Source organism: Chionomys nivalis, chromosome 9 (assembly GCF_950005125.1).
Source record: "Chionomys nivalis chromosome 9, mChiNiv1.1, whole genome shotgun sequence".
In the NCBI taxonomy this organism is placed as follows: Eukaryota; Metazoa; Chordata; class Mammalia; order Rodentia; family Cricetidae; genus Chionomys; species Chionomys nivalis.
This window is the reverse complement of record NC_080094.1, coordinates 23,043,901-23,069,471: the sequence shown is the minus strand read 5'-3', so window position 1 is coordinate 23,069,471 and position 25,571 is coordinate 23,043,901. Positions and strand designations below refer to the sequence as shown.

At 45.6% G+C, this 25,571-nt stretch overlaps 1 protein-coding gene across 1 annotated transcript; it reads left to right on the top strand.

Moving 5' to 3' along the window:
• Window positions 1-4,442: 4,442 nt before the first annotated feature.
• Window positions 4,443-24,974, top strand: Asip (agouti signaling protein). The gene is made up of 4 exons (XM_057781905.1): window positions 4,443-4,509; window positions 21,455-21,624; window positions 23,313-23,377; window positions 24,764-24,974. The coding sequence occupies exons 2-4, from the start codon at window positions 21,465-21,467 to the stop codon at window positions 24,932-24,934; spliced, it is 396 nt and encodes a 131-aa protein (XP_057637888.1). The 5' UTR covers window positions 4,443-4,509; window positions 21,455-21,464; the 3' UTR covers window positions 24,935-24,974.
• Window positions 24,975-25,571: the final 597 nt, after the last annotated feature.

The window sequence follows — 25,571 nt, the reverse complement described above, 5'->3', positions numbered from 1 at the left end:
TAGTAGCTGCTCAAGTAACCACACAGCAGGGAAAGCTGCAGGGTACATGGCGGGGCGGGGGCTGGGGGGAGGTTGCACAAGCTTGGGAAATTTCCAAGTTGCTAAAACACAGCTAGCTTTGCTGTGGCGGAGGTTATACCAAAAACAAACAAACAAAAACAAAACAAAACAAAACAAAAAAATGCTTAGTAGGTAAAAACAAGCCAAGCAGGCAGGGATGGGAAACTTTCTGTGGGGTGCCAGATGAAGACACCCCCTTTAGAGAAATCCCACACTAGCTCAGAATTGAGTATAATAGAGGATTATTTATTTAGGGGTAGACTCACACAGATTATAGTCCTCTGCTCGAATGGGGAACAACAACCGAATCCCACAGCCGGAAGAGAGGCTGGATGTACATTTTACATGGGCATATATAGCATAAGAGGCCACTCCCAAGTGGGTGGGTAACTTAAAGGCTACTGGTGGTAGAAACAGCTATAATGATTTCCAAAGTAGCTGTACAAGTTTGCACTCCCACCAGCAATGGAGGAGTGTTCCCTTTACTCCACATCCCTCTCAGACATAAGCTATCATTGGTGTTTTTTATCTTATCCATTCTGACAGGTATAAGATGGTATCTCAGAGTCATTTTGATTTGCATTTCCTTGATGGGTAAGGATGTTGAGCAATTCCTTAATGTCTTTTAGCCATTTGCAATTCTTCTTTTGAGAATTCTCTGTTCAGATCTATGCCCCATTTTTTGATTGGATTATTTGGTAATTTGATGTCTAGTTTCTTGAGTTCTTTGTATATTTTGGAGATCAGACCTCTGTCCAATGTGAGGTTGGTGAGTATCTTTTCCCATTCTATAGGCTGCCATTTTGTCTTAATGACTGTGTTCTTTGCCTTACAGAGGCTTCTCAGTTTCAGGAGGTCCCATTTATTAATTGTTCTCAGTATCTGTGCTACTGTGTTACATTTAGGAAGCAGTCTCCTGTGCCCATGCGTTCAAGGCATGGCACTTGAACAAACTTGAACAAGTTTTCCACTTTTTCTTCAATGAGGTTTAGTGTGGCTGGATTTATGTTGAGGTCTTTGATCCATTTGGACTTAAGTTTTATGCATAGGGATAGATATGGATCTATTTGCACTTTTTTACATCTTAACATCCAGTAATTATGCCAGCACCATCTGTTGAAGATGCTTTCTTTATTCCATTGTATAATTTTAGCTTCTTTGTCAAAAATCTGGTGTCCATAGGTATGTGGATCAATAGCAGGGTCTTCAATTCAATTCCATTGATCAACCTCTCTGTTTTTATACCAATAGCATGGTTCTTTTCCTTACTGTAGCTCTATAGTAGAGCTTGATGTCAGGGATGGTGATGCCTTCGGAAGTTCCTTTATTGTAGAGGTTTGTTTTGGCTAGTCTGGGTTTTTTGTTTTTCCTTATGAAGTTGAGTATTGTTCTTTTGAGGTCTGTGAAGAATTGTTCTGGGATTTTGATAGGGATTGTATTGAATCTATAGCTTGTTTTTGGTAGGATTGTCATTTTTACTATGTTGGATCCTACCTATCTAAGAATATGGGAGATCTTTCCATTTTCTGATATCTTCCACAATTTCTTTCTTCAAAGACTTAAAGTTCTCGTCACACAAGTCCTTCACTTCTTTGGTTAGTGTCATCCCAAGATACTTTGTGTTATTTGTGGCTATTGAAATGGTGATATTTCTCTGATTTCTTTCTCAGCACCTTTATCATTTGTATATGGGAGAGCTATTGATTTTTTTTTAGTTGATCTTGTATTCTGCCACATTTTATCAGCTGTCGGAGTTGCCTCGTCAATTTTTGAGGTCACTTATGTATACTATCATATCATCTGCAAATAGCAAAAGTTTGACTTCTTCTTTTTCAATTTGTATCCTCTTGATCTCCTTTTGTTGTCTTATTGCTCTAGCTAGAACTTAGTGTGCTATGTTGAATAGGTATGGATAACATGGACAACCTTGTCTTGTCCCTGGTTTTAGTGGAATTGCTTTGAGTTCCTCTCCATTTTATTCGATGTTGTCTGTCAGCTTGCTGTAAATTGCTTTTATTACGATTAGATATGTTCCTTGTATCCCTGATCTCTCCAAGATTTTTAACATGAAGAGGTGTTGGATTTTGTAGAAGCCTTTTTCAGCATCTAATGAGATGATCATATTTTTTTCAGTTTATTTATATGGTGGATTACATTGTTAGATTTTCATATGTTGAACCATCCCTGCAGCTCTGAGATGAAGCCAACTTGATCATGGTAGATGATTCCTTTGATGTATCCTTGGATTCAATTTGTCAGTATTTTATTGAGTATCTTTACATCAATGTTCATGAGGGAAATTGGTCTATAATTCTCTTTTTCTTAGTTGTATCTTTATGTGATTTGGGTATCAGGGTAACTGTAGCCTCGTAAAAAAGAGTTTGGCAATGTGCCTTCTGTTTTTATTGTGTGGAACAATTTGAGGAGTATTGGTATTATGTTCAGGGATCTGTTTCTTAAGGAAAACGAAATATTCCACAACAGCGGGGTGATGAGGAGATAGTTGTGCAAGCACAGCACCCATGTAAAACCTGGGTGTGGTGATTCACATCTGATACCCTGGTACTTTGGGAATCAGAAACAAGAGGATCCCTGGAATTTACTGACCAGTCAGTTCTAGCTGAACTGGCAAGATCCCTGTTCGGTGTCTCCAAAAAACAAGGTGAAGGGAGCTAAAGACACTTGAAGTGAGTATCTGGCCTCCACACATGTGCACACACATGCACATACACCTGCATCCATGTGCACATACTCTACACACATATACACAGTTGTTAAAGAGAGCTGGTCACACAAAAATATATTGTAGAGACAACATTTTCCTCATACTACTTATGATTATAAAATGTTGAAAGCATGCTCGTTGTTGAAATTAACACAAATACTCCATTTCATTTTAACAGCACCCTGGAAAGCATAGTCATGCCAATAAGGCAATAACAAGAAATAAAATTGTAAGGATTGTGGGCTGCAGAAATCAAGAACATTTGCTACAAAGGACCCAGGTTTAGTTCCCAACACCCACGTGACAGTTCACACCAATTCATAACTCTAGTTTCAGAGGATCTGATACCCGCTTCTGAACTACTCAGGTACCAGATGCAACATGGTACACACATATATGCTGGCAAAACACTCTTATACAGGGGGCTGAGAGATGGCTCAGAGGTTAAGAGCGCTGCCTGCTCTTCCAAAGGTCCTGAGTTCAATTCCCAGCAACCACATGGTGGCTCACAACCATCTGTAATGAGATCTGGTGCCCTCTTCTGGCCTGCAGGCATACACACAGACAGAATACTGTATACTTAATAAATAAATATTAAAAAAAAAAGAAAAACCAAAACAAAACAAAACAAAAGATTTAAAAAACAATAAAATAAAAAATAAAAAAAAACACTCTTATACATAAATTAAAATAAATTAGAAAAGTATTTTTTAAAAAAAGAAAGACGATAAATAAATGCTCAGGTCATGGGCTGGAAAGAGAGCTTGATGGATAAAGTTATCAGAGCAAATGTGAGGATCCAGACGAAAGGTGAAAATATCAGGCACGTATGATGCCATTCTTTTGCTTCCTTGAATGCGTGCGCGTGCACGCCGGAGGGAGAGAGAGAGTGGGGGGGGATCCTCATGTCCTTTTTTAAAACTCCGCTTTTAAATTTATTTGAATTTATTATTCTAGGTTCCTGGCAAATTACCTCAAATTTGCAAAATAAAAAAAAAAATTAAATCCACATCTGGCCTGCGGTGATGCCTGTATTCGCAACACGTGGGAGGTAAAGAGCAGGGAGGTCAGGAGTGAAAAGCCACTGTTGGTCCAGCCTGGGTTGCATGAGACCATGTCTCAAAAAAATAAATAAATAAATAAATAAAAATTTGAAAAATGAACAAAAAGATTCACGTCATCCAGAGGATCATAAATTGTGACCTTATAAATTCTAACTAATTCAAGGAAAAACCAAGAGAAGAGAGGCGAGCTGCAGCCTAATCCTCTACCGAGTCAGCACAGGAGCCGTTCCTTCCGCTGCTGAAAATTGGTAGACCAATACGGATAATTCCCCGAGAAACTACCAAGCGGGCAGGCCAGGCCTCAGCCGTCTGTCTTCCTAGTTGATTTAGTTTCTCTACCAAGTGCTGCTTCGCCCACCCAGAATCTCCTGGAGATGCTCAATTAAACCTTGCCATGGTGGGATTTGTTTTTCCAGGTTAAATTACCAGGCCTACATTTCTTGTGTCTCCTGGGGTTAATTCTGAATTAAAACCTCATTAACTGTGCTTTTGGAGTACCCTCAGCGCAGCCTCTTCTCTTCCATCCTCTCCTAAACCTCCGTGTCAACACCAATTCCCATTCCTAAGACTCAGGAGAAATATAGGGTGAGCAGACCACAGAACTTGTGGCCACTGGGATGAGTCTGAACCCACAGCGTTCACTGGACTGAGAGCTAAGGGGTAAGAAGGGGAAGGTAGCTAGCTACCAGGGACTTCTGGGGGCTTTAAAATGTCTCACAGCAATGCTCCTTGCTTCTGATATCCAAGGACGGGGCAGCCGGCCTGACCTGGCTTCCCTCCAGGAGACTGATTCAGAGCAGATACACTTGTACTGTAAGTAGGAGGAAACTATATTCCTTATCCTGCTGCCTTCCAGGACGCTATCTCCTTCCCTGGGGTTCCCTTTCAGACAGCCTGGGCTGCTGGAGATCTGGTTCTAAAACACACAGTGCCCTTCCTTGGACTGGCTTGCGGCTGTTCGGCTGATGGAGTTTTGCCTCTTTTCAGTGTGGACCCATCCCTACCTCGCCCTTGAGACAGAGTGAAGTCTGAAACTGTGTTTACGATACGTGCTGGTTGTTTTCTTGTTCTTATATATTAAATACCAAACAAGTAGCAAACTTCTGTTAGATGGCCTCTGCTCTTTGGGGGCTGAGGGTGTACAGATGAGTTCTGTGGGCAACTTTATCTGCTTCTAGAACAGCGAAAGAACTTCTTAGCCACCCATTTCTTGGAAAGTTAAAGTCTGTTTGATTCAGGGACGAAGGTCAGAGTTGTCAAGAGATTAAAGGGAAGGACACAAAGCTGTTTGCTGCCTTATGCTCCCCAATCCTCTTTGCCCTGCTTTTGCCACTCCCTAGCCAGTAAAAGCATAAAAAGCAAGTTATTCTAAGAAGTGCTCCGCGGTGCCTGAGATCTGGCACTTTGACCCAGAGTTCCATGTGAATGCATCTTTAGATTCTCTTCAGAGGATTGCTTGTAGGATCTGAGCTCATCCTGCTAGCAGAACTGAACAGGCAGTCACCCAAGTGCCATTGGTTCCAACCTGCCTTTTCCTTCCTATGTGTTGAACGTTTTAGAATTGTAAGCACTGAGCCAAAATGTGCATCAGATGGTAGTCGGGTGAGGTCAGCAGCTGTGCATGATCTGCTGTGCTTCACCGAGATTGGCTACTTGTTCTGCTGCTTCCTGTAGAGGGGCTGTGGGTGGCTAAATGGGTGGCACACCAATGCCACTTTTGGGTTTTTTTTTTTTTAATATTTATTTATTATGTATACAATATTCTGTCTGTGTGTATGCCTGCGAGCCAGAAGAGGGCACCAGACCCCGTTACAGATGGTTGTGAGCCACCATGTGGTTGCTGGGAATTGAACTCAGAACCTTTGGAAGAGCAGGCAATGCTCTTAACCTCTGAGCCATCTCTCCAGCCCCACTTTTGGGTTTTTTTGAGGGAAGCCTCAACAGATCAAGAGAACCTTGGCTTGCTCCAGAAAGTGTGTGTACGGTGCTTTGGGAGCCTTTCTGCTTCCTCCAGAGCCGTCTCCTATGTACTCTGAAGGTTTGCCAAGGCTACATAGTGAGTCCCTGTCTCAAACAAAACAGGATATAGGGTACACGCTGGCAACCCCAGCACTTGGAAGGTAGAGGCAGGAGGATCAGAAGTTCAAGGTTAACTACCCTTGGCTTTGAGACTTTATCTCAAACAAATAAATGGAATTCAGAAAATCAGAAGAGAAGCTAGTATGACTCCTGGGAAATGGGAACATGGTTTCTGAGGATGATGGGAGAGCAGGCTACGGGGAATTCTGTCTGGAGGTTAGTGTGATCGCTCCATCAGCTGCTGCCAGCAGCAGATTCCTTGTTCCACAGGAATGAGTGTCTGGGACCTAGGAGACAGGTGCCACACTAACAAGCTGCTGCCTGGGTAACTGGCATCATTTCAAACCTTATCTGCTCTTTGAACTCAGGGGCCTTCCAGCCATGCCTGGGCCTCAGCTGAGTCCTGAAACAGGCTATGTGCCTAACATCCAAACCACCTGAGGACACAGGGAAAAACAACCACAGACTCATTTTCTGCTCTTTGCATGCTCAAAATTCAACAGAAGACTTGAGTGACAGACGTAGGTGAGGGTCCCTCCGTACACCAGGCAAGCAACACCAACTGGGTGTCCTTTAACTCAGCTGTGACACTTTTAGAGACAGTTCCAGGTCCCACAATTAAGGGCATGTTCAGATGCCATTCCTAAGCCTCAGGTTGTTTGGCCCGGCTTCTAACCATCCATCGCTGAGCTGGGATTTTCACAACCCCCTCTTCAGAACTCAGGGGTATTGGTAAGGTATAGTGCAGTTTATTATAAAGGATATCACACAGGATACTGATGGACAACACATGAAGAGATGCATGGAACAAGACTTAGGGGTAGAGGAACACCGCTACCACACTCTCTCCAAGTGTACTGCCTCCTGGGAACTTCCATGTGATCAGTTGGACAATTCTCTGCCCCTGGGAACTCTCGTTACATTGGTTTGAGTGATTAACTAATTGGCCAGTTTCTTCTTTAGCCTTCTTCTTCTGGGGGCTGGAGGGCATAGAGCCAAAGGATTCAACACTAGACTCCTGCTTTGGTTCTTCCCTGAGCAGCCAGCATTCAGTTTACAAAAGAACAGTTCCCTCTGCAGAGTCTGAGACCTCAGAGTTATGTATAGGTAGCCAGTATATGTTTTACAACATCACTGTCAGGTTTTGATGAGGAAGAGGAGCAAGGATTCAAGAGAGAGGTGCTGAGTTGAATTGCCTTCAGACAAGAGACTTACTAATGCTGAAACTTTCAGTATAACAGGGTCTTAGGCAAGAATCTTCAGTATTTCCGGTTGGTGGTGGCGCACGCCTTTAGTCTCAGCACTCAGGATGCAGAGGCAGGCAGATCTCTGTGAGTTCGAGGCCAGCCTGGTCTACAGAGTGAGTTCCAGGACAACCAGGGCTACACAGAGAAACCCCTGTGTGTGTGGTGGGGGGAGCTCTTCAATACTGCTGAAGCAAGATGTCTACTCCTTTTGTGTGTATGTGTGGTATTTGTTTATTTGTTGAGACAGGGCCCACTGTATAGGCCTAGCTGGCCTAGAACTCACTATATAGACCAGTATGGCCTTCAACTGACAGAGATCCTTCTGCCTCCACCTCCTGGTGGAGAGATGTCAACTGTCACATGACAAAGCATCTTCTCTTAAAGGTTTCTGAAGGAAAGCGAGATCTGGCATCTTGCAGGCTGAGTAGCCTGCTTCCTACTGTGTGACTTATACCACACGGGAGAAATATGGAAGAGGATCATATGTGACTTAGGCTATATGACATGAGTCACTCTTTGTCTGGGCAGGGGCGTGGGGCTTGGTTAATGTGTGACCCATGCAATGTCAACCTTCGACTCCCAGGCAGCTAGGGAGTTCCGTGCATTTCCATCCTGCTAAAGGCCTTCTCTGATTAGGGCCTGTTCCTTAGTCTGTGTTCCCTACCAATCACACCACCCATTAGCATATCATTGGCATCTATTAGGCGCGATCATTAGGCCAGTCTGCTTCGTTACAGTTTAGTCTGGACATAGAGCTACTGCTCAAGAGACCATAAATCATTTTACTGTTGTGAAAGAGTCTAGTTTTTCCTTAAATGGTAAGAAGGAGTTTATCCAATAGTATTTCAGTCTGGACCGGGTGACTAAGGCCAATAATTCTAAATATTCAGGAAGGTAAGACAAAATGTTCACAAGTTCAAGGTTAGCCTGGGCTACAGAGTGAGTTCAAGTCCTACCTAGGCAACTGAGTGAAACTCTGTCCCAAAATAATAAGTCAAAAGAGATCTGGGTTTGCTATGTGGTAGCAGAGTGCTTGCCTGAGAGGCACAAGGCCCTGGGTTCAATGCCCAGGCCAAAATTATGGTTAAGAAGTAGCAACAAAAATAGTTTTATGGTTTGGAAATCACCACAACATAAAGAATTGTAGTAAAGAATCGCAGTCTTGAGAATAACTGCCTTAGAGGAAGCACCAGTTATAAGGGGATTCATGTGAACATATTGGAGTATTTGCTAAAGATGGGCCAAAGGGGCTTAGGAACTTATATATCAGACAGCGGATGGTTGCTAAATTGATTTAGCAGGACTCTTGCTAAAAACTGGACCAGTAGTCAAGATCAAAGCCTAGTTGAAAGCAGGCTCAGAGGAGCCTAGCTGAAGTTTGGTCAGGAAAACAGTCTTGGGCAGTATTCACAACCTTCTCCTCCTTCCCTCTCCACTAACGCCGCTCAGCTACAAAAGGGGGAGAGTCTCTGCTTCCCTCAGCCAGCCCCTTCCTTTAGATCTCCCAAGACTCTCTCCTTGTGGAGAATAAGAATGACAGATCTTTTTTTCTTTCTTTCTGATCTCTCAATGGGCAGACATATTTCTGATTCAATCTAGCCCCTGGCCAGGGAGCCAGGAAAGCTTGTTTCCCAGAAGCAGGGCCCCATCCCTGACAGCCCCATCCCTGACAGCCCGGCTGGCAGCCTTAGTCAATAGAGGCAGGACTAGAATTATTTTGCTGGCTCCTCTTCAGTCAGCTGACAGACAGCATCCACCCTATGAATGGAGCTGAAGGAATCCTAAACCCAGGCTTTAGGACGAGAATGGCTGGTCTGGTTTGGTTTTGTTTTTATTCTTCCGTAACAAGTTAGACTTGGCCAGGGCAGCAAACTACAATCCATAGAGGTTTTTGGTTGTTCTTATTCTTGAGACAGAGTCTTGTGCAGTCAAGGACGGCTTTAACTATATACAGCCTCCACGTACTGGATGCAGGGACTGCAGAGGGTTCTTTGGCGGCTTGCTTTGTTTTGCTGTGGGAGACTTTTTTTAGATTTATTTATTTATTATGTATGCAACATTCTGCCTCCATGTATGCCCGCATGCCAGAGGAGGGCGCCAGATCTCATTACAGATGGTTGTGAGCCGCCATGTGGTTGTTGGGAATTGAACTCAGGACCTCTGGAAGAGCAGCCAGTGCTCTTAACCACTGAGCCATCTCTCCAGCCCTGTGGGAGACTTTTTGTTGTTGTTGTTGTTGTTGTTGTTTTGTCTTATTTGAGACAGTTTGCTGCGTAGCTAGCTCATAATGGCTTCAAACTTGTGAGCCTCTTGCCTCGCCTCCCAGGCGCTAGGATTGCATGCAGGTGTGTAACATGACTCCTTGAGGCTGGCCTTCCTCCTTCCCTTCCACTCCAGGAAAAGTGCGGAGCTCGGGAGTCGGATCTAAGAAAGACTTCTTCCGCTGTCGTGATGCTCAGCACGGTTCCATTTCCACCACCATTGTGATAGGGAGATGTTTTGTTATAAATGTGGGGGGGGGGGCTTGAGTGTGGAGATCAGAGGATATCTTTGGGAGCAGGTTCTCCTTCTGCCTTACTGAGGCAGGGTCTCTCAGGTTTCTGCTGCTGTGCTGTGTACACTCCAGGCTTGCTGACCCCTGCACTCTGACTCCCCTCTCACTATGGGAGTGCTGGGATGACAGTATCAGCTTTTTAGAAGGGTTCCAGAGATCCAACATGGGTCTTCAGGACCATACAGAAAGTCCTATACCCACTGAGCCGTCTCTATATCTCTTGGCCCTGATCGGTAGCTTTTTTAAAAATTGTGTGTGTGTGATGGGCACCACATGTGCACAGAGGCCATAGGAGGATGTTGGATTGCCTGGAACAGGAGTTACAGATAATTGTGAGAGGAAACGTAGGTGTTGGGAACTGAACCTGATCCTCTGCAAGAGCAGTAAGTGCTATTAACTGCTGAGCCATCACTCCCAAGAGTTATACCTTTTAAAGAGGGTTAACTGTATAGAATGTGCACGCAGCAGAACCTGCCATACGGCAGGCACTCAGTGAATGGTAGCTACTGAGATTCACATTCCTATTTTGTTTTGTTTTGGTTTTTCAGTAAATAGTTTGTTCTTACAGTGGAGAGAGCAGTCCGGTGATCTGGACTCCTATGTTCCTACCCTTCTTCCTACTCTGCACTTAGGCTTCCTTATATGTGGAACCAGGGTGGAGGAACCAAACTAGTGTTTCTCACATATCACAGTCATCAGGGAGTTTATTAAAAACATGTCTCTTGAGGCTAGGGATGTTGGTCAATGGTTGAACCCTTGCCTAACATGCAGGAAGCCCTGGGTTTGATCTCCTGTGCTGTATAAACTGGGTATGGTGGTCCATGCCTGTCATCTCTGCATTTGGGGGATCTGCAATTCCAGACTACACTTGGCTACATACTGAGTTTGAGTTCTCCCTGATTTACAAAACAAGCTGAGTTGGTGGAGGTTCATGCCTAAGATTTCAGCACTTGAGAGGCTGAGATAGGAAGAGGCTGTGAGTTCAAGGCCAGCCTGGACTACTAAATGAATTCCAGATCAACCTAGGATAGAGCAAGACTCTACCTCAAAACAAAACACAGCAAAGCAAAACAAAAAATAGGGGGTGCCTCCTTGGTTATAGGGTTCAGTGATTTAGGACTCATCTAGAACACATGAAGAAGCAGCCCTGGGTTCAGTCCTTACCAAGGTGGGGCAGGGAAAGAATAGGCTGGTATAGAGAAAGAAGGGCACTTCTACATGAAATAGTCAAAGAAGGAAATGGTAAGGGGGGCAAAGTTGGCCAATGGTCCAGCCATGTGAAGAGGTGGAGGAATCAAACTCAGAAAGAACATAGAGGGTCAAGGGACTAGCTTTCAGAGTTTGGCACACACTCCCCCAACAGAAAGTACCGTATGGCTATAATAAGATGATTTATAATGATTTCAAGTGAACTCAAAGAAAGTAGCAAGACCTTACAGAAAATGTGAATTTCCTTCAGGAACAGTGGCAAGCTAGCTGGATGATGGCACCTGTAATCCCAGCACTCAGGAAATAAAACAAGAAATCAAGAGTTCAGCCCTAGTTGTAAAGGACTGAGTATGAGCCAGCCTGGGATACACAAGACAGTGTCAAAAGAATCAAAAACAGCCAGGCAGTGGTGGCGTAGATCTTTAGTCCCAGCACTTGGGAGAGAGAGGCAGGCAGATCTCTGTAGGTTCGAGGTCTACGGAGGTCTACAGAGTGAGTTCCAGGCACAGCCAGAGCTACACAGAGAAATCCTATCTTGAAAAAACCAAAAAAACAAACAAACAAAAATAACAAACAAACAAAACCCACAAAGAGGAAGCTTAAAGGTTTGTAAGCAGTGAGTAATGTGATGTGACTGTCCAGGGGGAAAACCACTATGTGGATGGATGGGGCAGGACAGAATGGAGGGTTGTTCTAGGGGCATTCATTTGTCCCAGCAACAGCGAAGGTGGCTCAGCCTATGGTAGATGTGAACTTCTGGTTAGTGGCTCAGCAGAAAGTTCTAGGATTGTGTTAACCCATGACAGCAAATCTACAAGCTCAGATGTTGACAAGTTCCTCGTGCTCATTGGGCCTTGACTTTCTAATGTCCCCATCAGTCATGGCTTAGGCTGGTTTTTAAAATCCCTCAGCATGCTGAGCTCCATGCCTTGAGCGGCCTCTCTTCAGACCCACCCTTAAGAAAGCAGTCTGGAGAAATGAGCAAAATTTATGGCCAGGGCTCCTCTTTTTCATCAGTCCCTTCTTCCTTTAAATGTTCCTTCCCCAACCTCAGCAGAATTTGTCCTCCTGACGCCATTCCTCAGAATGCTGCTCTTGGGAAAGGAGAAAAGTTATCCAGTAACACAAACTCTACCAACTTACCTGTGCCTGAAGTCATTCATTCTATTACCTTAGCGACCCGTAAGACATGCTGCAGTAACTAAGTAAATAATAGTGGGCATTTTGAGGTGGGGTGGCCTTAAATATTTTATTTTGGGGACATAGTTCAGTGGGAGGGTGCTTGTCTGGTGAGGACATTAACTAGAATGAACGTGGACTTCCGTAACTTGACTCATGGAGTAGCAGGATTTCAAACAACGTAAGTGGGCCTGGCACTCCATAGAGATCTCGGGAAAGATGGCGGGCTCCTGTCTGCCAAAGGTGAAAGCCCAGAGGTGGGCTAGAGAACTTGAGGAGGCTCCCGAAGTAGAACTTAGAGACAGAGAAAAGTCACGACTTCTTAAACAAGTTACAAAAGAATCTCGTTGGCAAATTGGAAGCTTCTAGAGCCAAAGTACTGAGTTCTGCCCTCAGCCTGTCCCTACTGCCCAACAATGGTCATAGAGAGTAATGTCATAGCCAAGCATAAGCCCACATTTGATAACTTATTCTGACCAGTGCTGACTGATCTTGATTTTTTTATTCCCCTCCCCAATTCCTTTTCTACCCGGGGAAGGCGGGACCATACTTAGGGGTGAGAAACATGAAATCACAATCCCTTGCCTTGCAGGTAGGGTACGCGGCTTCGTCTTGCTGTTGTTACATCTGCTTTCCATGTGTTGTGTTCTCCTACCCACAGATTCTGATTAACTTCACACTGGGCCATCTTTGTCTTCCACACTTGGTCGTTTCTAATTATCTCAAGTGAATTCATCTGAATTTGCAAAGATTATCTCAGGTCTTTCCCTTGCTGGTAATAAAGCTTAGTCCTTCAGGAGTGTGAATTATTAGTGTCATAATAGTGCAATTTGGGCTCTCTCATGAGTGTGTGTGTGTGTGTGTGTGTGTGTGTAGACATGTGTGTGCACATATGTGCTGATGCATGTGGAGGCTAGAAGTCAATGTCTGGTTTCTTTCTCTGTCACTGTCTACCTTAACTTTTTTTAAGCCAGGTTTCTCACTGAACCCAGAGCTCGCTGGCCAGCAAACCCAAGGGATCCAGCTGTCTTCATCTCCCCAGCACTGAGATTACAGGCATGGGCTGCCACACCTGGCTTTTTACATTGGTGTGGGGATCCAAACTCAGGGCCTTGGGTTTGCACAGCAGGGCTTTGCCTCTGAGCCATCTCCCCAGACACCAAGACAGAGTCTTCTCATGCGGCTCTGATGCTTCCTGTGTTAGCCAAGGCGTCCCTCAAAGTCAAACCAGTCCTCTAGACTGGGTAACACCACCCTTGCTGGGATCACAGGCCGTGACTCACCACTCCTGGTTTACATGGCGCTTTTTCTTGTGTAACTACTAAGTTGCCTCTGAAGACATGTCTGAAATCCAAAGATATTTTAAGCAACTTGCAACATTAGAGCAAATTTATGGCCTCCCAAGCTTTATAGTTTTGGGGGAAAAGCACTCAACTTGAGTGTCACAATTTTGATTTCATCATCTACAAATTGTTATTTCTATAATTAAAAACCCTATGATTTAGGCCACACCTCATTTTTCTAAGCAAAAACACTGCTATTTTTAACCAGAGTATTCTGCAAATCATTATCGATTTCCAAAGCTCAGACTTTTTCTCAGAGGGGAAAACCTTGTCCTCAAAAGGAAGGCACCATGATGACATCCTCTCTGAGAAACAGAAGTGCCCTTAGCCCTGTAGTACAGCAATGGGCTCATCATTATCTAACACTAACACACACAAGGGCTGTACAGGTCCATTAAACCTTTACATCCAATTGCAAAATTGCCGGTTCTAACACTGCAAGCCCTCACCCAGCTTTGGCATCAAAATCTGACCTTACCTGAATTCATTTGACAATAAAACCTGTCCTAAATCAAAGGGATTAAATTTATCATCTTTATCCTGCTTATTATAAATATTTCTGGGGGCTGGAGAGATGACTCAGCAGTTAAGAGCACTGTCTACTCTTCCAGAGGACCCGGGTTCAATTCCAAGCACCCACGTAGTGGCTCATGGCTGTCTGTGACTCCAATTCCAGGGTATCCAACACCCTCACACAGACATGCATGCAAGCAAAACACCAAAGCACATAAAAAATACATAAATTTAAAAAAAATGTTAAGACCGGAGAGATGGCTCAAAGGTTAAGAGCACTAGGGTTGTTCTTCCAGAGGACCCAGGTTCAATTCCCAGCACCCACATGGCAGCTCATAACTGTCTGTAACTCCAGTGCGCAGGGTACCTGACACCCTTATGTAGGCAAAACACATGCCCATAAATTTTTAAAAAGCTTAAAATAAATAAATATTCTCTTTTTTTCTGCTGTGGAACATCAATTATTTTGTTTAGTTTTTCCAGACAGGGTTTCTCTGTAGCTTTGGAGCCTGTTCTGGAACTAGCTCTTGTAGACTAGGCTGGCCCCGAATTCACAGAGATCTGCCTGCCTCTGCCTCCTGAGTGCTGGGATTAAAGGTGTGCGCCACCAATACCCGGCCATCAATTTTTCTTGAGACAGAATCTGGTCTAGAATTCATTATGCAGACCAGGCTGGCCATGAACTCTTGGGCCTGTCTCTGCCTCCCAAGTGTCACAGCCCAGCTCTCAATATTTTTTAACTGTGTGTACCTAGACCTTTATATGTGGTTCAATATAATATATAGATGATAATTGCTTTTCAAAAAAACCCCACAAATTAGAAATTCTGAGACCCTTATGCTTGCAGGACCCTAACACAGCCATGTGTTCTGGATCTGAATTATATTTAGCCCTCGCCCAACACCCACGTGTAGTTAATCACACTCAGGCTTTATCTTTCTCAAACTCGGCTTACGTTTCTAAATATACCAGGAGAACTTTCCTTTTTTTACGTTAGCATTCATTGTGCATCCCAAGTTTGTTTGGGCATTTGACCTGGTCAGATTGCCCACCCCTCCTGCCCACCGTGCAGTGTCTGTGACTGCTCTGGTGACAAGGTTCATCGTGTTCGGAGTAAGTGATAAGTGTACCCCCCAGGTGTTGTCCGTTACCTACTGCTCATGAGTCCCTCTGCCCCTGAGATCTGTGATATTGGATTAAACTATTCATTCAATCCCATCGTGCGTGTTCTGTCTCATGAGCTCTGTCCCTGGGTCTTAGTCGTCCCCCACGTCCTTTCCGAACTCTGATTTCCCAGCCACCGTTCCTCTTTGCGGGAATCCACAGTGAGCGTGCGCAGCAACATCCTGTCACGGTGGAGAACGCAGGAGGCCACACTGCCTCCTGCCCAGGGCTGTCACTTCTTGTGTCTCGCCCTGATCAGAGCTGCTTCCTGACTCTCCCGCCGTATATCCGTCCATTTGTTCTTCTAATTAATACCTATGGCTGCCACAGCTCTGGTCTTTGAAGGACGGGGTTTCTTTGACACACTTAGAGGTCAAAGTTAAACATAACTTGGTTTTGGAAGAGACTGGAGCTACAGGATGAAATTTAAAATATACATTTAACTGCATGCAACTAATTAAAATATTTTCAGTAGTCAGATTTTATTTGTAGTCGAAGCTTTACTAGGCTGAAGCTTTATCGGTTCTATGCAGCACAAGCTAACCGAGAGCTTCAACACATTGTGCTAACTGTTCACGACACAGACTTTTTTTCCTTCTAACAATCCAGACTCACAGTCCTGACTCCTGTCTCTAGAACCCAACCCTGCATTAATCTGAAGTCTGATACATTCATTGTTGTTTGTTTTTTACTCTTTTTGTTCTTTTGACTTTTTGGTGGGGGCTTGCCACCCAGCTCCCAAATAAATTACACATGGAGTCTTATTCCTTTTTATGAATGCCTGGCCTTAGCTTTGCTAGCTCCTAGCCAGTTTTTCTTAACTTAAAACTTATCCCGTCTATATTTTGCCTCTGGACTTTTATCTTTCTTTATTTCTGTGTTTCTTGTTTTCATTCTTATTCTGTGGCTGACTGGGTGGCTGGGTGGCTGGATGGCTGGGTGGCTGGGTGGCTGGCCCCTAGTTTCCTCCTCTCCTTGTTCTCTTGCTCCTCCTCCTCCTCCCAGATTTCTCCTTCTATTTATTTTCTGTCTGCCAGGTCTATCCTTTCCCCTGCCTTGCTATTGGTCATTTGGCTCTTTATTAGACCAACTAGGTGTTTTAGACAGGCAGAGAATCCCAGTTTCACAGAGCTAAGTAAATGTAACCTAAAAGAATGCAACACATCTTTGCATCATTAAAACAAATGCTCCACAGCATAAACAAATGCAACACATCTTAAAATAATATTCTACAACTATTAATAAGAAATATTGTTGGTTAACAATAGCACAAGTTACCTTCCTAAGATCACATCTGACTTGTTATTATTTTTATTTATTTTTGTGTGTGTGGTCCCAGAGGCTGACATTAGTTGTCTTTTTCTACTGCTGTCTGCATTATCATTATAGTTGGTGGTGATTTGTTTTGTCTTGTTTTTGACAGGGTTTCCTATGTAGCCCTGACTGGCCTGGAACTCACTCTGCAGACCAGGCTGACCTCAGACTCACAGATCTACCTACATCTGTCTCCCAAATGCTGAAGTTGCTGGTGGCTAGCACTATATAGCACCACGGCCAGATTCCACCTTAGTTTTTGAGACAGTCTCTCACTTAACCTGGTGCTTACTGGATGGCTGAGCTGGCTTGTCAGCAAGCTCTGGGGAATCTTACTTGGCTCCACCCCAGTACTTCACCTTAGGATTACAGGCAGGCTCCCCAGCTCTTAAGGGGGTGATGAGGACCCAAGCTCAGGTCCTCGTGCTGGTCCAGCGAGCACTTTACCCGCTGAGCACCTCCCCAGCTCTTTGTATGCTTAGATGTCATTTGATGATGGTGGTGATGATGGTGGTGGGAGCCCTATGTGCCACAGTACAAGTGTCTCTTCAGAGTCGCTTTTCCCCTCCCACTTTTATGTAAATTTGATTCTGAGAATCAAATTCTGGTCTCTAGATTTACAAAAAACAATCACCTACGTCCACTGACTGAACCAGGTCCCCTTTATCTATTTTGTGAAACAAGGTTGTCCTGCATTCCAGACTGGCCTTGAACTCAGTATGTATCAGAGAAAGATCTAGAACATCCTGAGTGCTGATATCATAGGTGTACATATTGATGGAGTGGGAAGTGGGGAAATGCAAACCCTATTTGTTAGACAAACACAGCTAAATTACATTCTCCCCAACATCTGCCCTTTAGTGTATGTGTGGCGGGGTGAGGGGGGTGAGCACGTGTATGCTTATGTGGTGGCAGGGGATGCAGACACACAAGTCATGGCATGTTTACCTTTCCACCTAAGACAGGGTCTTTTCACCATTGACGATACCAGACTAACTGGCCTGGGAGTTTCTGGGGATTCCCCTGCCTCCGATCTCTCCGCAGGGGTGGGCTAGGACTACTGATGTTTCTGTTTCTGTGTCTCATCTCACATGGGTTCTGGAGATCCGAACTCAGTTCGTCAGGCTTTCATGGCAAGAGCTTTTATCCACTGAGCCACACCCCCAGCACCACATCTGCTTTTGCTTTTGTGTTTTTGTTTTTGTGACAGGGTTTCTATTGGCTGTCCTGGAACTCCCTTTGTAGACCAGGCTGGTCTTGAGCACACAGAGATCAGCCTGCCTCTGCCTCTGCCTCTGCCTCCTGAGTGCTGGGATTAAAAGCGTGCACCACCACTGCTTGGCTAGTACATCTACTTTTTAATAAATAAGGGTCATCAATATCTTTACCCAAAGAGCAACCATAATTTAATAGATATTTAATAGATATTCATAGAATTAATATGATGTTCTTAACTAAGCATGGGACCCTGTCTCCAAAAAAGGAAAAAAATAAATAAATTTAAAAGAAAAAAGTGGGAAGAATGGGTTTCAGACACGGGCCAGGGAGCAGCTAAGCTTGACTGGAATGTATACTTCTGCACACTCGGCCAATCATTCAGTTCCAGTGAATGTATAGGTGTGTGTAAAAACAAACACAGGAAAAATAAGGCTGGAAAGATGGTGGGGAGCGGGCTGTAGACAGCCCTGAGCCTAGCAGCAATCGCTAATAGTTTTCCTCCGCCCCCCCCCCCATTCCCACACAGCCGCCAGAGCGGTTTTTCTACATTGCAGATCTGATTAAGTCCTTTTTCTCATCCACGACTCTTGAGGCATTTTCAGTTGAAGATAGTGTTCAAGCCGCCTAGCGTCATCTGCAAGTCTCATCCCCTTGTGTCTGCCTGCCATCTCAGCAAACCTTTGTAGCTTCTTAAATGCAGAATCCCCTCTGCATTCCTCTCACCTCATATATCTCTTAGCAACAATCCCATAATTTACCCCTCTCATCCAGATAGCCAATTGTCTTGCCATTACTTTGCAAATTTATTATTCTTTGTCTAAAGAATATAAAAGCACCGTGCTTTGGGCATTTCTTCAGACTTCATTCTCTTGCGAAGATCCCCATATACATGTAAATTTAATAAAACTTTATGCTTTTTCTCTTATTAATCAGTCCTTATACTAATTGGGTCCCTAGATCCAGCCAAGGAACCCACATAAGAACTAAGAGGGGGTCGAAGGGGCCTCTTTCCCCTCTATGCTCGTGTAGGTGGTAAGTGATGGAGTCACGTACGTCTAACCACAGATCCGACATTCTTCCAGCTTCACTGTCCTATCTTCTTTATGCAAAGAACTGTGTCTAACTTATGAGAATAGCCCTGTGGACAATTAAGAACAATGAAGTACCAAACAATGTCCATGGTATTAAATGGAAGAGCAAAGCGGGGGTTCAAGAAGGGAGAGCACACCATTTGGGCTGGCCTGGCTGAAAGAAAAAAAAGAGGGGCTCAGAACCAGCCTTTGAACAGGGCCTGGAGGAAGGCTGAGATGAACCAGGGGATGAAATGGCGGATGAGCAGGTTGATACATAAGCGAGAGAGAAGAGGAGGATGGGGTCCCTGTGAGGTTTTCTCCATCGAGAGTGAGGCTGGGGAGCCTTTAACCCAGCAAGGAGGCAAAGGCAGACGGATCGCTGAGTTCAAGGCCAGCCTGGGCAACATTGTGGTCAGCATAAGCTACGTGGTTTTTGGTTTGCTTGTTTGGTTTGGTTTTCTTGAGACAAGGTTTCTCTGTAGCTTTGGAGCCTGTCCTGGCACTAGCTCTTGTAGACCAGGCTGGCCTCAAACTCACAGAGATCCTCCTGCCTCTGCCTCCCGAGTGCTGGGATTAAAGGTGTGCGCCACCACCGTCCCGCTCAGCATGGGCTACAAGTGAGAGCTTGTTTGCAAAAAAGAAAATTCAAAACCAAAACAAATAACACCACCCCCAACATACACACACTAAAAAAGCTTTGGGTTGAGAAGAAAACTCTCAACTCATATTAGGTTAAAACAAGGGAAACATTGGTTTATGTGGAAGTCCAGGTATGAGATGGTCTTCAGGTGAGACCTGATCTGTGGTACCAATTTATTTATTTATATTTTTATGTTTTTGACTGGGGGATGGGGTCTTAGTAACAGCCCAGACTGATCTTGAACTCACTATGTAGCCAAAGATGACCCTGGACTTCTCATTCTCCTGAGTGCTAAGGTTATGGGCATACACCCCAATTTATGTAGTGCTGGGAAGTGAACCTACAGCTCTGTGTGTGCTAGGTAAGTGCTCTGCCCACTGAGCTACCCAGCCCCGTTTTACATATTCTGTCACCGCTGTTTGGAAGAGTTAGCCTGTAGATGAGCGCAAACCACTGACGGGGTCCATTCCTCTCACTCTACCAGGAGAGCAACTGGAGCCTCCAAAAAGAGCAGTTTGCCCAGAATTGTACATCTTCATTAATGCTGAGCCAAGACTAAAAAGACAGTGGTAGGGCCAGTGCCCACTCTCAACTAACGAGGCTCTGTGAAAGAAATTTGGTGGTGAGTTTATGACAGGCAGTGCTGTGACGAAAAGGAAAACACGAGGCGGTCAGGACCAGCATTAGAGCCACATGGGTGGGTGGACCTCTACAGGTCAGGACCATCCCTACAACGTCAAGCCTGGAAGAGGTGGAGGCCAATTGCTTGGCTCTTCTCCTGTAATGTAACAGACATGCAGAAAACCTGTTGCAAGTGTCTTAGTGTCTCTACTGCTGCATTAGAACACCATGACCAAAAGCAACTTGGTGAGAGAAGGGTTTATTCCAGGTTACAAGTCTCAGGTCCATCATCAGAGGAAGTCAGGAAGCTTCTGGAGGCAGGAACTGAATCAGACGCCATGGAGGAATACTGCTTCCTGTCTTGCTCTTCGTGGCTTAGTCATCATGCTTTCTTATAGTACCCAAGATGACCAACCCCGGGGTGGTACTGTCCTCAGTGAGCTGGGCCCTCCCATATCAATCATCAATCAAGAAAACGCACCACAGGCTCGCCCACAGGCCAGTCTGGTGGGGGCAGTTTCTCATTGAAGTTCCCTCTTCCCAAATGACTTTGACTGGTGTCAGTGACATAAAACTAGCCAGCACACCAAGTGGAGAGTGGAGAGGAGGAGGCTGGAGCTGGTCAGACAGCTGCACAGGGAGCCCGGGACTAGGTAGGATCAGGGTGAGCAAACTATGCTATTCTCTTCTGCCCCTCAGTATTTGCGTCTTGGGTGGAGGAAACCTTGGAAAAGCAGACCCAGGCTTTTCCAAAACCAGAGAGGGGAATGGGGGAGGGGTGGGGATCCCACAGTGACAGCAGGCATTTGAGGGAAGAAACCTGCTAAAATCCATCTGCCACTTCAAACTCCAACTAGCCAATAAAGAAATCTGTTTAGCTGATGTTGCCATGCCCTGACACATCCCTCTGGGGCAGCAGGGAATTCAATCTATTCAATGACATCCACTTGTCCTCATTCCTGTCACTGAGCTTTAACTTAACTTGTATTCTCTTCACCTTAGTGAGACCTCTGCCACCGTGAGGCAGTCCTGGGCTGGGGGGTTCGACAGCTCTGCCTCAGCCTAAGGTCTCCTGGGACCTCTGCTTATACAGGAAAAAGAACAGAAAAGAACAGAAAAGAACAGAAAAGAACAGAAAAGAACAGAAAAGAAAAGAAAAGAAAAGAAAAGAAAAGAAAAGAAAAGAAGTCAGTACTCCGCCCTCTGGACAGCACAAACCAACACAACGCATTCTTGTTCTCTTTGCTTCAATCTCCCTCCCTTCCTCATCTCTCTTCTCCCCATCTCTCCTTTTCTGTCATCTCCCTACATCAGCACCCCTGCCCTCAGGCTTGCAAAACTTCTGGTCCTTCTGAGATACTTGTACAGCCAAGCCAGCCAGCCCAAAGGCACATCCTTCCACCACTATCTTCTCACCAAACCCACCACAAGCCACCTTCTCTGTCCAATAGGCTTCTCAGGATGGATGTCACTCGCCTGCTCCTGGCCACCCTAGTGGGCTTCTTATGCTTCCTTACCGTCTACAGTCACCTGGGACCCGAGGAGACGCTCAGCAATGACTGGAGTCTGAGAAGCAACTCCTCCGTGAACTCATTGGATTTCTCTTCAGTTTCGATAGTGGGTAAGTAGCCTGGCCTGGGATCCAGCCTCTAGGCTCTGACCCATGAGAGCAGGGACAGCATGTCAAGCCTGTTGTCCAGGCTGCTACCGGCATAGCTATGGCTTTATCTTGCTCAGTCTTAGGGAAATACAGTAGCCTTGAGTCCTTGGGTTTGGGAAAGCTCTGCACGCCACTAAGTTTAGTGTGTCAGAGATCTGAAGAAGCCTCACGTCAAGATGCTTGGCGGATTTGGTCTAACTTAGCATTAATAAAACTCCTCAAGAAAGCAAATGTTAGGAAAACCATGGACTAGAACTAAGTCTGCAATAAACCAGTCCTGCATAGGCTGGGAAGTTACAAGGAGCACCGAAGTCTGGCATTGGAGATCTGGTGGACTGACCTCACCTAATCATAAAGCACATGGGCTAAGGATGCAGCACAGTGGCAGAGCGCATGCTTATCATGCATGACGCCTGCATTCAGTTCCTGGAACCAAAATAAGACATAGGTTCTGTGAAGCAGCTCTTGGCGTTATTTATATTTTACCACTGATGAGACTGGAGCTTACAGACATTAGTTCCCAATGGGCAGAGCCAGAACTCAAGCAGGTGAATTATACGTGTGCGCTCACAACTCATTGACTTGCATTTCACTGGGCACAAAGAGGGTCTAGAGCAGCCATTCTCACCCTTCCTAATGCTGCAACCCTTTAGTGCAGTTCCTCGTGTTGCAGTGACCCTGTTATCGTCATTGCTTCTTCATAACTGTCATTTTGCTACTGTTAGGAGTTGTAATGGAAATATTTTTGGACATAGGGGTTTGCCAAAGTGGTCACAACCCACAGCTGGAGAACCTCTAGTCTAGGAAGTCAAAGGAGGGAAAAGGAGAGACACCAATATTCCTTAATCACCATGGATATGTCAGACTTTTAAAAATATTTTACTTCTATGTAAATGGGTGCTCTGCCTTCTTGTATGTGCAGGCCTAGTACCCTCAGAGCCCCTGGAACTGGAGTTATAGGCAGTTGTGAGTCACCATGTCAGTGCTGGGAAGCAAACCTGGGTCCTCTGGAAGTGCACCAAGTGCTCTTAACAGCTGAGCCATCTCTCCAGCCCCATGTCAGACTTTTTGTTTTATAAACATACTTTACTTACGATAGAACCCTTTTTGTAGATGAGGAAACTGATTACCAGGGAGACCACACAGGTGGTATGTGGATTCAAGGCAGGTGTGCCTGGCTCTGTGCTTTGAGAATTATATATGTATATGTGTATATATAATGTGTGTGTGTATGTGTGTGTGTGTGTGTGTGTGTAACACAGATGTTTCCAGTAACAAAAGGCTGAGTCCACTTTCAGAGGCTCACAATGCTTTGCACCTGCAAGGTTAAAGGCTAAAACAGGGGCACCTGTGGTGATCAAGGGCCAGCAAGGTCAAAAGACCAGGTCCAGGTCTCTAACAGATGCCACAGACAGGTCCCAGGTCCCTCTTGGATTTCCTTTTTGCCTCCACTCAGAGCAGCACACTGCTCTTTAGCTCTGAAGCCAGGCTCATAAGAACCTGCTGGTTGAATTCCCATAACATGACTCATTCCGAAGTCCCTCTTTGTCCCACTCTGAGACTTCCCAGAGCCCTCTGCTCCTCCCACTTCACAACTCGGGGAGGCCCACAGTAACATCTGGCTTTGCTCCATCTGTCTTTCTTTGAAGCACTGAACAAGAAATCCAAGAGGATCAGCAGAAAAGAAGCCGAGAAACAGAAGCGATTGTCCAAGGTAGGCCTGGGAGTTCTCACAGCGGAGTGGGAGACCTGCAAGCCAAGGCTGAGAACCAAATGGAAGGTATCTCCAGGCCCACATGAAACAAAATAACTGAAAACTACCTAGCGGTTTCCTGGCCTAGAGCCTTGCGGCAGACTTCCATTCAAGCCAGAGAAGTTCACTGCTAAAAAAAGAAAAAAAAAAGTTTCCAGTTCTAGTTAAGCACTTCCATTCTTTTGGGTATTTACCTAAACCCCAACCTCCGCAGAACCACCCTTGCTGTGTATCTGAGTTTTTTTCCTCCTCCATTGCAGGGCCTTGTGCAAGCTAGGCAAGCATTCCACCACTGAGCCATGCTCTCAGCCCTAGACCAGCAAGCTTTGCTCTGTAGTCCAGGCTGCTCATAAACTAACCATCCTCCTAGTTCAGAGCTCCCTGAGTGCTGAGATTACAGATCCAGGCTACTGCGCCCAGCCTTCTTACCTGCTTAAAAATCAGAAAATGCCAAGAATAGAAAATAGAAGTCGGGTGTGGTGGCACACAGCCGCCTCCCAGTATGTGGGAGGTGGAAGCGAGGAAGATCAGGAGTTCAAGGCCATCCCAAACTACACGCCAAGTTCTCAATGAGCCTGGGCTGCAGAACTACTGAAAAACAGAAGTATGGCAGAAAACTAGTATCACTTGCTGTAGCCAGAATAAAAGACTCAATGAAAATAAAACACTGTTCGCTGAACCTAGCAGCACAGACTTGTAATCTCAGCTGCTCAGGAGGCTGAGACAGGGGGACCCCCAGTTCAAGGGTTGCTGGAGCTATCCAGCAAATTCAAGGCCCATCTGGGCAAAAAGACTGTCACAAAATAAACATTTTAAAAAGGGTGGGGGTATAGTGAAGTAGTAAAGTTTGCTTATAACAAAAGGCCTGAATTCAATTCCCACAATGGGAATATATATATATATTCCCTGTGTATGTGTATTTATATATGGATACATTTTTTCCTATGAAAAATATGGATATATTTTTCCCTATGATATGGCCATAGGAAGGGCCTTCCTTGGTGCACTGGAGGATGGTAACTCTAGAGGACAGGGCCGCTAAGGGGAAGAAGGTAATGAGTGGCAAGTGGATGACAGGGATGGTGGATGAGATTTGAAGAGAAGCCGGATGGTGTTTAAACTTGGGGCTGAGTGATCTCCCAAGGGCCAGGTCGGAGCTAGGTAAGCCTGAAGATGTAGGCGGTGTGCAGGTTGGGGCGGCGGCCAGGGACCCACCAGGATGGCCTGTGCATATGAGCAGAGCTGGGCATCAGTGCAGAGATCTCTGGTCCCAGACCTCCACAACAGATGGGGACGCATGGGACCAGCGTGGCACGCTCAGCAGCCCTCGACGTCTCTCCCCTACAGATGAACGCTTCGCTGAAGAAGGAGGCACGGCCCCCGCCACCCACGCCCTGCGTGGCCACCCGAGACAGCTGCAAGCCGTCTGCGCCCGCCTGCTGCGACCCGTGCGCTTCCTGCCAGTGCCGCTTCTTCCGCAGCGCCTGCACCTGCCGCGTACTCAACCCCTACTGCTGAACCCGCTTCCGTGCTGCACGCGCAGCCTCCGGGATGGGTGTCTGGGCGGGGCTTCCAGGCTGAGGGTCGGGTCTCTGGTGGGTGGGACTTCGTGGGTGGGCGTGGCCTGTGGTTGTAGATGCTGGGTGCTTTCCGAAGACAGATTTTCTAAGAATCCTAACGGAGGCTAAAATCAGAATACAGTATTTTTAGGCTGCTGGGAAAACGTGGCTGTTTCTTTAAAAGAGCCGAAAGCTTCCGGCCCCTTTACCGAGCTCTGGTCCTTGCGGGGACCCCGAGGACTGAGCTCGCGCCGCTCTCCAGCCGGTAGGGAAACTTGCGCGTGGTTAGTATCTCTGTCTCTTGTAGTGGGGACGATGCTGACCGACTCCTTCCAGCCTCCGGACCAGGACAAAGGAACCATTACGGAACTGTCTTGCTTGCAGTCTTTTCACCCATTCTCCTCCTGGGGAGGAGCACAAAAATCCAAGACGTGCTAAAAGTCCACGAGCAGTCTCAATCGGGTGGCGGCGGGATCGCGCGTTTGCTGCGGATTTCTAAAGCCAGAAGGCTCTGGGTTGAGGATCCCAGAACTTTTAAGAGGCTCCCGAACAAAAGCACTAATGAAATTAACTCCTCCCTGGCTCCCAAGGGCACA

Excerpts from the sequence above, each read along its gene's own strand:
- Asip (XM_057781905.1), top strand. The coding sequence starts at position 21,465 with ATGGATGTCACTCGCCTGCTCCTGGCCACCCTAGTGGGCTTCTTATGC. Across the intron at positions 21,625-23,312 it reads CTCTTCAGTTTCGATAGTGG|CACTGAACAAGAAATCCAAG; the intron begins GTAAGTAGCCTG and ends CTTTCTTTGAAG. Across the intron at positions 23,378-24,763 it reads AACAGAAGCGATTGTCCAAG|ATGAACGCTTCGCTGAAGAA; the intron begins GTAGGCCTGGGA and ends TCTCCCCTACAG.